This window comes from Callorhinchus milii, unplaced genomic scaffold (assembly GCF_018977255.1).
Source record: "Callorhinchus milii isolate IMCB2004 unplaced genomic scaffold, IMCB_Cmil_1.0 Scaffold1, whole genome shotgun sequence".
Taxonomy (NCBI): domain Eukaryota; kingdom Metazoa; phylum Chordata; class Chondrichthyes; order Chimaeriformes; family Callorhinchidae; genus Callorhinchus; species Callorhinchus milii.
Window position 1 is genome coordinate 114,827,788 of NW_024704742.1, and position 14,133 is coordinate 114,841,920.

The window sequence follows — 14,133 nt, forward strand, 5'->3', positions numbered from 1 at the left end:
CTTTCACTTCATGGCTATTTGTGGGACATCGCACTAAGCAAATAGGCTCCTCATTTGCTTGCAAAATACCTAACCAATACACTTTACAGAAAAATCCTATGAAACATTGAGTTGTCTTGCTGACATGATAGGGGGTTATATTAAATGTAAGGATTATTATAGTCCCTCCTCTCTTGCAACAGTGTTTCAGGTGATTCCATACATAGCCTTTCTTGTTCTTTACATTAGTTTTGGATGCACACTCCACCTTACTAAGCCAGAACCTTGGTGTCTTGTTTGACCCTCAACTAACCTTTCTACCCCATGTCTGCGCCATGACCCACTTTGCCTTTTCCCACCTCCGCAACATCACCCAGTTCTGCCACTGTCTCACACGGCAGGCCACCGAAACCCTCATACACGACGGGTTCATTACATTGAGGCTTAACTATGCCAACTCCTTGCTTGTCGGTCTCCCCAACTCCTCCCTCCACAGGCTGCAGATCATCCAGAACTCTGCAGCCCATGTCCTCTCGGGTTCCAGGCTCCGTGGTCCTATCATGCCCATCCTCGCCTGACTCCATTGGCTTCTCATCACACAGAGGATACAGTTCAAGATCCTAGTCCTCACCTTCAAAGCTCTCCATGGTCTTGCTCCTCCCTAGCTCTGCAACCTCCCTATCATCCTACCCGCTCCCTCCACTTAGCGGGCTTTGGCCTGCTTCATCTTTGGCGGCCGGGCCTTCTGCCACTCTGCCCCCACTCTCTGGAACTCCATCCTGTAATCCCTCACCCCCTCCCTTGCCTCCTTCAAGACCCATCTCAAGAAACCTCCTCTTCGACCTTGCTTTCAATCATCCTGATTCCCAACCCCCAGCTCGGGTCCGAAATTCTGATTGTCCAGCGCCTTGGGACGTCCTCCCAACGTGAAAGGCGCTATGCAAATGCAATTTTGTGTTGTTGTAATCTGGTTATATAATAAAAACAACTTGCATTTATATGACACCTTTCACGTAAAAATAAACATCTTGAAGCTGCTGTAAAAAACATAAAGGATTAGAAATGAAAATATATGGTGTAGGACAAACGAAACATCAATTGCCTCAAAAACATGATGAGTCGCTAATTCATTTGAATCTGGATTAGGAAGGGAATATAAAACAGGATAACTGGGAGAAAGACTTAACATTTCTTTGACATGTGGTATCAATTTTATTTCCATTTGTGACATGATAATTTTAGGTTCTTCTGCATCCTAAGGCAAAGAGAATCTAAGTTAAAAACACGCATAAAAATATGTTTATCTGCCCATCCCCCACTTGTTCCTACTTGATATATCCTGTAACCCTAGGAACCCGCTTGTTAGTCAATTGGTGTATCGCTTTTCCAGGGGTAATAATTCCTTCAAAAATATAATAAATTGGTCACTCAATCCATGACTGTTTGTGGGACGCTGCTGTGCACAATTGGCCGCTGCTTTTCGCCCACAAAATATACAGTTAATTCACTTTACAGTATATTCTGTGAAGCACTTTGAGACGTCTCGAAGATGTGATAAGGCGCTATATCAAATGCAAGGATTATTATCAATATATTATTATTGTCTTTTCACTCTGATAAACCTTAATACTTATATTCTATCCATGCTTATTGGTAAGGCAGATATTATCACAAGGGCAAGGAGATTCAAATAAATATTAGAGTAATATACACACAATCACAATATTGTGATTCACACAATCGCACAATTGCTGCACTAATTAACATTATGATACAACAACAGCAACTCACATGTGTTTACTGTAGCACCTTTCAATTTGGGGGTACGTCTCTGCAGCCCATGTCTTCTCCTGCACTAGGCTTCGTGGCCCTTTCGCCCCCATCCTGTTTTGAAGTCCTGTAGCTCAGTGGTTAGAGCACTCGCTTCGCAAACCAGAGATCTGGGTTCAATTCCCGGTAGGGCGAAACCTTGAGCAAGTTTCCTTACTCCACACACCTGATAATAATCCCTCAAGAAAAAAAAGCAATAACAATTTGGTCACTCAATCCACGACTCTTTGTGGGACACTGCAGTGAGCAATTGGCTGCCGCGTTTCACCCACAATGTCCTGTAGGGAGGAGTGGTTAAGACAGAATTCATATTAGCTTTTAAAAGGAATCTAGATAGATACTTGGTTAGCAGAATGGCTACTTCACTTGCTGTTTACTTGGATCACAAATACAAAATACAGTGACTACACTTTATAGTACATGCTTATCTTGAAGACATAAGGCGCTATATCAAATGCGAGAATTATTTTTATTATCATCAAAGCTATCAGAGGTTTCCAACCAGACCTCAATAGTTTGCTGGTTTATCAATGAGACTGCCACTCAGGCTGACATGTGGGCTAAATTCAGCAGCATGAACCACAACCTTCATGAAGAAGGGCTGTCAAACCTTTTTACCTTTGCTCATTAGCATACAATCCGACATAAATTACAGTGAAATGTATCATCCCAGGACTTCTAAGTGATGTTACGATGATAAAAATAATACATATTTCTTCAGCCTTTCTGCACAGGATTAGCAGACAATGTCTCTTTAAACTGTGTTAAAAGATGGATTATGGACTGAAGCACATTTTCTGTGGACAGTAATGAACAGATAAGTGTATGTTTAAACCGGCTTATAATGGATAATACAGTCTAGAGCGTGTCTCAAGGAAGCAACATATGGAGGGGTTGAGATAATGTTATAAACCCTCCTACGGTTTACCATTCGTACCTTCTTTACGTATTACAACCTGAGAAACATTCTCTGGAACACCTTTTTTTTTTACACCATACATAAGACTGAAATGATTTCTTACCCCATCACTGTACCAAGGTGCCTGAAGGCAAGCCTGTTAATGAACATGGTCCAGGTTCGCGCAGTCAGCAGATTCATGTGTATGTAGGATGGGATTTAACCAACAGACATGTCAGGGCTAATTGAACTGCATCAAACAGAACAGCCTCATCCTTGTACAACACCCGATGATTTGTCACAAGGGAGAGAATTCTGTGAAAATAGACACTAGTGCATTACAATGTCCATCTGTGATTGTGGGCATTACTTATTGTAGTTACAGAGGGATTTCAATCATTTTCTCTTACTTGTGATAATAACTCTCAAGTTTCTGTTATATTACAAGATAAACAACATGACAGCCCTTTGTGTTTTTTTTCCCCTTGCTTCCCTCCTTTGGAAAGGTCACAAGCCCTGCAGGATCTAAAGGAGGGGAGGTTCCGACAGAGACCCTATGCAAGTTTGCTTACTGGTTGTTCTCACTGCTACAAGTCCTTCTTCTGCAGTTTAACATGGACATTCTCATCAGACATCACTGACCAACACATTTAACAAGTCTCTTGCCATTCAACAGCAGGAATCAGGTTATGTACTTTGGTTCTGGGCCAAGGCTGGTGCCATTTTGTGGTGAGGGAGGCAACTGACCATAATGACTGGACCAGCCAATAAGAAGCCTAACTTAAGAGGGTAAAATGTACTTTTTGCGGAGCCAGGCTCAAATACACCTTAAAACTGTAGAGGTTTAATGCTAAGAAGCATTTTTGTTATAATAATCCTTGAATTTGATAAAGCGCCTTTCATGTCAGCAGAATGTCCCAAAGCGCTTCATGTCTGATTTTCAGTAGCAGAAGCCTAAAATTTCACCTGGTCTTAGCTTGTAAGACCATTTGATCTTAAAACTTAAGATATCGTAGAATTGTAGGAAATTCTCAAAGTCAGCATCAAGTTTAGCCTCAAGTTTTAAGACAAAATAGGCTCTGACGAAGTGGAACTTCAGGTCTGGGGTGAAGACAAGTTGTGCTAGGATGACCCCGGTGACCAAATAGACCAAAATAGTTGTGCTCACACAAAGCACATTTGACAGGGTGAGATACGAGAGAGTGGTTGCCACTGATGGAACGCTGCACAAAGCCCACCCAGCATTCAATACTGCTGGCACAAAAGGCAGAGGGGGAAACAGCAATAAAAGACATACGGAAACTATAGTTTGTGACTGCACAAGAAATAAATTACAAAGCACAAAGAAAATTTTTTACAATTTATTTTGTTTGGTTTACAAAACATCTCATAAGTTCTGAACTGTTTTTATGCATTAGGTTACATTTTCAAGAGGAACAGCTTTCAAGTAGTCATAGGAATTTTCTCACTGATGGCGGGTTCCATACAGAACAAATGATGTGAAATGTTTATTTAAAAAACAGCTTGCTCTCAGTTAAAAGACTAGCCATCATTTGTTTTACAAAATACAGTGATATATTTGGACAATGCTCTAAGTTTTTGTCAATAATTAATTTCAGGGGGAGAAAAAAGTACACCCTTGTCCAATGTCAAGACATTTAGAAATGGCTTAGGCATATAAGCCACTGCAAAAAACCTCTGCATTTTTTTCAAAAAAACGTGCAAAATGCAATTTCTCAACTCATTGACTAAATTCAGTAGTGATCGCGTTCAGTATTGAGTGACTACAGTATTTTACAAACCAGGCTGAATGCTGTGCAAAATGATCAATGATTACATGATTCAGAACTTCCTTGCAAAATGCATAAAGGAGGGAAACCAGCAAAAGCAGAGGCTAAAGTGTAAAAGCACATCACCATCACCCTAATAAACAGTGCAAGTAAAACACCATCATTGGCATTCAATTACAGCCAGCAGGACATTACCGTTCTCCCACAGCTAAACATAAAATCAAAGTATCACATAATTGCATTTGTTTAAATAAAAGGTAACATTTATTCATTGTCCGCCACCCAGCCTCTCAATTTTTTTCCTTTGTCTATGTTCCAGACTTCAATGAAGGATTTAATTTTCTTCCTAAAAAGAAAGAATAATAATAGGGTGACACATGATACACACAGCATGAAGAGTTGGCTGTAATTTATATGACAAGCACAATTGAAGTGCCAAGTTTTTCATATCTAATTATATATCATTCCTTGCGACCAAACTTCAAAGCTGACAATAAAGTGGGAAGAATGTCTGATTGTCTTAATGGTTTCAGAACCATAAATATGTTGAAATATTCACAGAGTAAACATGGATAGTTTACTCAAACTATCGACCTGGGAATCACACCTTAAGACCATTTATCATAAAATGCAAGATTGCACAGGATTTAAATTCATCTAGTTAAGAAGTTTGAGAAATTTGAAGCAGGCTGGTGAGAACTGTCTAAAACTGACTTCCGAATTATGAGTGCATTTAAGAACCCTCCAAAGTTCTGCACAATCTTAATTTTAAGGCCACTGTTTTAATGTTTTAATGTCAGACAAATTGTCAATCAATCCATCACAGTTACTGTTAGTTTGTCAACAAGGACTCTTAAGAGGCAATTCTTTGATCCTCAGTAAATTTACAGACTTTGGTGGTGAGTTTACAGTTCAATTTTGAACTTATCTTATAATTTCCCATTATAAGGTCCATAACCTACAAATCAGTGGAGAATACAATATTCTTACTAGCCAAGATCAGTAAATATACTAACAATTGGGAATTACCTCCTTAATCTCTGTGTTTACCCCGTGCTGCAGCAGAAGACCTGCAGCACATGAGCTAGAGGTTGATCGACAGCCTGGAATATTTTGTTTTTAGTGACAAGGTAGAAAAACAAGCGGGCACAGGTTCAGGTTCATGAAAGACAAGTTCACAACAGATACCACAAAGTATTTCTTCATACAGAAGGTAATTAACAATATGTATAGATTGCAAGGAAGGCCTGGACACTAGACTCATTTCAGAAAAAGATTGATGCTGTTATCGGAAGCTAGTATCTATACTGATTAGATTAGATCAATTTGAGTCTCTTGTAATCTAGAGTTCTCTGTACTGCACTTTCACAAGTTCAAAGATCTGTTGAAATTAGTTTTCCAACTTCTACCTTCAGTTCCTAATTAAACTCATGGTACAACCAGAACAATAATAATAATAAACCTTGCATTTGATATAGTGTCTTATCACGTCTTTAAAACATCTCAAAGCGCTTCGCAGAATATATTGTAAAGTGAATTGACAATATATTGTAAAGTGAATTTTGTGGGTGAAATAAAATATACAATCAATGAAATTATCTCCAGAACATTTGTTCATGTGGTTTACTTAATATCTGGGCATCATAACCAAAATATACAAGTTACGTTTTTGGTGACACTTTATTTTTACACTTAGGCACGTTGTAGTTGGAGTACTTTGAAAAAAAAGCCTAGTGTTTCATGTCCACTTCAGCAAGCAGATGGGACTTCAGTTTAACATCTTATCTGAGAGGTGGCACCTGACAATGCAGTGTTTCCCCAATACTGCACTGAAATATCAGACGAGATGAGCTTAAGTGAACCCACAACCTTCTGTCCGAAATGTGATAGTGCTCCACTTTAAAAGGATAAGTGATAGGTTTTATTGGAATTTATTGGGTTGAAAGAGAAGCCAAGGTCCTTGACAGTCTCAATGCACCTACATCTATTAAAAGACAGTGTTTCAACAACTGAAATAGGCTTTGGCAGAACATATTAAATGACAGTTTGAGCTCTTGAAAAGAAAACAATATACAAGAAAAAGGTTAGCATGGAATTAAAACAGTTAACAAGGTTGTGTGCTTCAGATCTTATTACAAAGGTTCACGATCTGTTGAAAGCCATGTCTCCTGCTCTGTGCTCACACAGTGTGTGAAAAGGCACAACAGTGACAATGTTCTTACAGTTGTGTACAAGTGGGCTCTGCATCCATTTATCATCAATAAATACTACCGTGCTATTAACTCGCACACAAAAATGTCCAAACCTATTTACTAAACACAGCAGCTTTACAACAGTTAATTCACGATAATTCTCCTTGTCATGCTCTTGCTTTGACTCTCAACTGCCCTCCTGAGTGTCACTATGATGTGATCTTAGGAGAAAGAAAAACACACAACCAGATGGCAAACTATTTTTGTCATAGTGCAGCTTGTTCTGCAAAATCAAATGGGTTTACATAACAGAAAAACAAGAAAAATCTAATTACATTCTTTGTAACGATCAATCCCACATAAAGAGCATTTGCAAGCAGCCACTAAATCTGGGCACAAATCGTCAGAGCCTAGGAGGTGTTCAAAATGGATGAACACAACATATGGTTGTGGGTTCGAAACACTGTCCTTTTAGACGAGGTGTTAGAAAAATGTGAATATTTGTATCGCTTTATCACAGGCACGATACTAAAAGGGAGACTTCAAAGGGCTCAGGTTTGTAGGTTTGTCGTGTTATTTGTTTTGAGCTTTGCTTATTTTTTTTGTTTGCTTATTTTTTTTGTTTTGCGTATTTATCTAAACCAAACAGAGCTACATGCCTGTCACTTGCACATGTATGAAATTTCCGTGTTTAGAATGGAATGTGCACTCTACCCCTGGAGGGATGAACCCTGCTTACCTAATTCCGGAGAGTATTAGGCACAGGGTGGCAAGAGCTTGGGGACCCTGATGTGTGCTTTGCGGTTGTCTAACCAGCTAAAACCAGCATTTTGGGGGGTTGGGGGCCAGCCAGGTGTCTAAGAAACATGCGGAAACCCATTACCATGCTTAAGAGTATTCAATCCAGGCTGAGAATTCCAGAGATAGATTGTTGGAATGGAAGGCACACTCTCTTCCTGGAGGGATGCCTTCTGCTGGACTAATTCCGAAAAGTATTAGGTGCGGGAGGCCAAAGCTTGAGGACCTCAGAGTGTGCACTGGGGAACTGCTGGAGTCTAACCAGCTAAAACCATTGATATCGCTGTCAGGCAAGCTTTCCCACTTCTTGTCCAGCTGGGACCACCCTACCCGTTAGACGGCAGCCACTATGCCCCAAATGTCTCGAACTCCTTCCCTCGATCCCTCTGCCTTGGCCCCTCTGCCCATCTTCAAATCCCACCTCTTCAACCATGCCTTCAACCACCTCCATCCCCTTTCTGGATCGGGATCGAGCCACACTGCTGTTAAGTGCTCCGTGATGTTATTCGCATGAAGGTCACTATATAAATACAAGTTGTTGTTGTTGAAAAGCAGACAGAGCCTTGGTTTAACATCTCATCTGAAATAGCACTACACTCAAGTGTCAGACTACAGTATGAGCTGTAAGTCCCAATATGGGCCTTGAATTCACAACTTTCTGACTCAACTCCAACTGAGCCAGATTTGTACCTAATAAGGCCATAAGATCGGTTTTCAGATGAAGATGGTTCTTCTGATCTCATCCCTTCCAAAAGACGCATTCTTACCACCCTCTCATCATGGCATCAAACTCCTAGCCTCAATCACCCTTTCTGGCGACCAGCTACAGTGTTTACAACAACAACAAATTTATATTTGTACAGCAATTACACTTTTGATTAAAGAAAAACATTCCGGCCTCTCTCCTGAAATTGCCCTTCATAACTCCAAACCCATGTCCTCTTGTGCTACTTTCCTGGTGCATTCTGAAATATTGGTCTGGGTTTACTTTTTCAATTCCATTTAAAATGTTAGACATCTCTATGTGGCTCCTCTGAGTGACCTTCTCTCAAAAATAAAGAGCCCTAGCTTGTTTAATTGTTCTCATAGCTCATTCCTCTAACACTGGGGATCATCAGATGAATCGCAAATAATTGGACTTTCTGTAATAAACTAAGCATCCTATTTGCTTCAGATTCATTCTGTTTACCTACAAAACTGAACCTATAATCATATAGAACAAGGCAATAGTCGCAGTACACTTATTTTGTACCATTGTATCTCTGAAACTAGGACATTTTATTCTATGGCAACATACACTAAGCAGTAAACTGGCAGTTCACCAGAAGAGAAAATTTAAAGCAAATACTTATATTTATTACCATATAAGTAAATTCTATGAAGCACTTTGAGACTTCTTTCCAACGTGAAAGGAACTATATCATAATAATACTTGTGTTTGATATAGCGTGTTATAATGATCTATAGACACGAATATACAATTTAAAAGTTGTGTTATGACTCCCTGGACTATTCACTCCAACAAGGTAAATGGTATTCTTCACTGATGATTAGCTTTTCCATTGTTCTGAAAAATTGTGCTTTTTCAAAGAAACATTTGCAAATGCAGCTCATTCCCATCAAAAAAACACTTCACATAATTGCTTGTTCTGATGTGTAGTGACTGTTGATATACAGGCAAATGTAACAACTAATCTGCATCAAGAACAAGACTGAAAAAGTGTAAATGACCGCTGGAAACAAAACCTCCGTCTGCTACATGGATCACCTCTACCATAGATCCATAGAAAATTACAGCACAGAAGAAAATCATAAGCCCATCATATATGTACAGAAAGATCTCACTGATCTACCATTTCCCCATACCACTGCAAATTACTACTTTTGAGATATCTATCCAGTTCCCTTTTACAATCTAACGTGGATCCTACCTCGACCACTGTACCAGACAGGGCATTCCACAGACAAATACCTTGGTGTGTATAAAAATCTCCCTCCTCTCCCTTTGCTAATTATGTGAAAGTGATGCCTCTGGTCAATGACTCTCTGACCAGTGGAAATAATTTCTTATTATAATAATTTCTATCGACTTTTATCAAAACTCCCCATAATTAGACATTAGACAGAATCACAAAACTCTGGCTCTGATGAAATCTGAGATCTTGTGATGTACAGGGGATTCTCTGCTCAAAATAATTGACGTTGAGAGGCATATTTTCCTGCAATCAAACATCACTGCTACAGCACATAGTTTTTTAACCTCCTCATTGTATAAATATCAACGAAATGAATGAGATTGTATTTTTGCTGAATATGAATGAGAAAGAAATACTGGCAAGGACCAATTGACTGTTAACATAAACCTGAATCATCAGAGCAGGAAAATGGGAGATGGGACCTTGATTGTATGTCTCATCCAAAGGACCACACCACAATAATTCAGCGATCCCTCAAGTTCTGCATCTGGAACATCAGCCTAGGCTATACTCCCCATCAAAAAATCATAGAAAGTTCCATCCCAGAAGAAGATCTTTCAGCTCATTATGTCTGCGCTGGCTCTTTTACAGAGCAATCTTTTCAGTCCCATTTACCTCCCTTTTATTTTAGGTATCCATCTAGATTCCTTTTGAAAGCTAATATGGATTCTGCCACAACCACTGCTCCCAGCAGGGCATTCCATATCCTAACTACATTGTGTGTGAAACAAATTCTCCCAACCTCCCCATTTGTTCGCTTGAATTGATGCCTTCTAGTCACTGGTTCACTAACAAGTTCCTCCAGGTTCTGATCTTAGGCCTAAACCACTCATCCCCGATATCACCTAGTAAATTTACCCTTTCTATTGCCTTGTTGTCCTCCTAAAGTGGGCTGACCAATACTAACACAATATTCTAAACATCTTCTGACCCAGAGAAGAGAATGCCAATAATTCAACCATACACACTACAGCACTGTCACCTCAGCATACGCTTATTATCTTGGTAATTCTCGGGTACTTTCCACTATCCTTTTTCACACAAGGAGTAGTGGAAATCTGGAACTCTCTCCCCCAAAAGGCTGTGGTGCTAGATCTATTCAAATTTTCAAGGCTGAGGTGAGTAGATTTTTGTTGGGTATGGGTATCAAGGGACGTGGGCAAAGGTGGGTAATAGGAGTTGAGGTACAGATCAGCCATGATCTAATCGCTCCCTCAACCCTTTTCCCCTTCCCTCAATCCCTTCGCCATCTTCAAGTTGTGCCTGAAGACCTTCCTTTTCGACTGCGCCTACGGTCACCTTCTCCCTCCCCCGGGCTCAACCTTGGGCTTCACCATTGTTAAGCGTTCTGAGACGCCGCCCAGCGTGAAGGGTGCTATATAAGGGCAAGTTGTTGTTGTAATAGAATGGCGGAACAGACTCGAGGGACTGAATGCCTATTACTGTTCCTATGGTCTATCACCATTGACTGGGGAAGATCCAGCAGAATAGCGGTGGGAAACCACAACGCCGGCCTGAACCGAAAGCTCAGATCCACCCATAGCCCAGAGACATTGAGAAGCGGCAAAGAGCTGGACTGGAGACGTCGGGACTGGACTCGCTGCTTCCGAGTGTCCTGATAGGCATCCAGTCTCCAGAGGTCACAGCATCTGGCAGTTCCCCATCTGCTGACAGCTGCACCACAGGGTAAACACAGCACTGAACTGTTTATCAGTTTCCCTGGATGAAGCACCTGTGTGTTTGCTATGACTTATAAATTATTGCACGAGAAATCTTGAAAAAATTGTCTCGAAGTTCAATGTTACACCACAGAAATGGGTCAGCAAGCAGCAGGTTGCCAAATAAATATGCAAAAGGGTCAGGACAAACACAAGAAATATGGAGCATCTGTCTGTGCATGTTTAGCCATCACACTGGAAGAAAATAATATATCAGTTTGAACAATATGCCTTCTGGACTTCATAAATCAGCGTTCAAGTCTTGGCAAATATCATCCCTGCTTAAGTAGAACATTCTTATCAGATACAGTAAGAATACTCGAAGTTTGCTTAACCTCAACCTTGCTGCTGGCAGGTTGACATTTTAATATTGGTAACAGATGTAAAATCTTAATGCACAAAGCTTTATAAAAGCCAGGCGAGCCAAAAAAAAGTAGAATTAAATGTTTTTTTTTTATCTTTCAAGATGCTTAAAAGTTTGAGAAAAATCAGCAAGACGCTTTTTAAGAACAAAAAAAATTCCTGTAATTCTTAAATCAGGATCACGGGCGTTCATACCTTTTCATGTTCACTAAGCCTTCCAGTGCCTTGGATTTCTGAGCAGCTTTCTTTAGTACTTCATCAGGCATGTGGGCCAGTTTGGCCACGTTTAAGCCATAGCTGCAAGCTGCAGCCCCCTCAGTCATCTGATAGAGGAAAGTGATGAACTCCGGCTGCAATTTCTCCACCAATCCTGTGCGGATTAAAAGGGCAGGTGTGTCAGTCAATCTTCTTTCAGGCAAACAATTAAACCAGATGGCTGGTGTCGGAAAGTGAATACAGCTGTTCCCACAGTGTAACAAAGCGCAGGCAGGATTTAAACTGCACACCACGCAGAAAACGGTTTGATGAAACGTACCAAAAAAAAGGTTCACTTACGTGTAAAGTTCAGCACTTTTAGTAAATAAAAATAATTTGATCACTCAATCCACGACTGTTTGTGGGACACTGCTGTGCGCACTTGGCTGCTGCGTTTCGCCCACAAATGTAGTCAATTCACTTTACAGTATATGCTGTGAAGCGCTTTGAGACATCTAGAAGATGTGAAAAGCGCTATACTAAATGCAAGGATTATTAATTATTATTATAAAAGGGGAATAGGTATGTGGACTGTCAGTATAGATAGCATCACAATTGTCAAGGAGAAAGGAACAGATGAGAGAGAAGGAATAGAAGGGAAAGGGAGGTGGTAAGGAGAAAGTGGGGACTCATGTGCAGTATAATTATAAACTATAAGGATTATTATTATAAACAAGACTAGTTGGGCCGAATTATCATTTTCCGTGCTGGACAGAAGTTCAACACTACACTAAAGTGAAACTGAAAAAACCCAGCTAATCCTAGACAGAGCAGGAAGTAACATCTTCCAAAACATAGTCTGTACAGATCAGGCTCACCAGAACACTGTTTCCTTGTCAGCTCCCAACCCTACATCGTTCTTGAATTATCCATTTATAGTTCCCAGCAAGTTATTATAAGGAAAATCTGGATCCCAAATCCATGAACATTTCAGCTTGTTTTCCCCAGCATAATTTATCGTATTGAAGAAACCCAATTAAGGAGATATTTCAAAAAGCTGACCATCATTTGACAGTAAAAATACCGGATTAAACAAAACACCTATATAAAACATTAAGGGCTATGGGGAGATTAGGAAAAAGGGATTAATAAAAAGGGGATTTAGGAGATATAAGTAGCAAAAGCACAGATGTGGTGGACCAAATGGGCCTCTTTCATGCAGAACATTTCTATCTTTTCTTGAATCGCCCTCTCTTGCTTTGCTTTATTAAAGAAAAGTAGAGAAGAAATGAAGGTGCTTTTTATCCAATACAAGAACTGCAAAATGTCTCCTCATCTCCCCTCTGGTTCTTTTGCCAATTATCTTAAATCTATCTCCCTGGTTACCGACCCACCTGCCAGTGGAAACAGTTTCTCCCTATATATTCTGTCAAAACCCCTCATAATTTTAAACACCTCTATTAAATCTCCCTTAACCTTCTCTGCTCTAAGGAGAACAATCCCTAGTTGCTCTAGTCTCTCCACATAACGAAAGTCCCTCATCCCTGGTACCATTCTGGTAAATCTCCTCTGCACCCTCTCCAAGGCCTTGATATCCTTCCTAAAGTGTGATGCCCAGAATTGGATACAATACTCCAGCTGAGGATTAACCAGTGACTTATAAAGGTTTAGCAGAACTTTAGGTCCAAGTCATTTATGGTTCTGTGGAGGGGTTTTCTTGCTGGAACAGAAATGAGTAAAATAATAAGAGCAAAATATCTTCCAGTGTTAATTCTTTGTTTATCTTCCCTTGCAACGATGAGTGGATTTTCCATCTGGTCTATAAAAACATTAATTTTGACAACTTGTATTTCATCCTCAATCTTCTCTGTTCCAGCAAGAATGCATGTCCATTGAACTATAACCTTGTATCACCCAAGTGCATTACTGCTGAATCACCTCCATGGCTGTGATATCCCTGTCAGGTACAACAGATAAAAAGTTGTGGTATAAGGATGAAATCTAAAAGTTCAGAACGTATTCAGAATCCACACCATCTCTGGAGCCCTTTGATTAGGTTGAAGTATTGTAGTTAGTTGCTGCTTTTTCATTATTCTGTATATAAAGGTGGCATATTAGTTATTGTATTCAATGCAGAAAATAACAGCTTCCTGTTATTAGAATAATAATAAATTAGAAATGCACACAATGAACCTCAATCGTTATCTTTATCTTCTAATACATAATCCATGATGATAAGAGACTGTTTTAAGGAAGGAATAGTTTCTTAATGCTTGGCATCAATTGCATGTGGATTTCCAGCTGTTAAAGATAAGATGGGAAACTGGAATCTCAGCACAAGTAGAATATAATAATAATAATCCTTGCATTTGCTATAGCGCTTTTCACGTCTTC

General features: G+C 39.8%; 1 protein-coding gene across 4 annotated transcripts in view; it reads right to left on the bottom strand.

Annotated features, from left to right (window-relative positions):
• Nucleotides 1–4,069: 4,069 nt before the first annotated feature.
• The window catches only part of msh3 (mutS homolog 3 (E. coli)), a 122,287-nt gene continuing 112,223 nt past the window's right edge, over nt 4,070–14,133 (bottom strand). For 3 of the 4 annotated variants that reach the window (XM_042334566.1, XM_007899764.2, XM_007899765.2), the window contains 2 exons: nt 11,740–11,914; nt 4,070–4,843 (listed from right to left, as the gene is read on the bottom strand). In XM_042334566.1, coding sequence (XP_042190500.1) covers nt 4,762–4,843; nt 11,740–11,914 — 257 coding nt within the window. In that variant the 3' untranslated portion in view covers nt 4,070–4,761. Of the gene's footprint in view, nt 4,844–11,739; nt 11,915–13,482; nt 13,697–14,133 lie in introns of those variants that run through there. The other variant, XM_007899766.2, reaches the window with a different exon arrangement.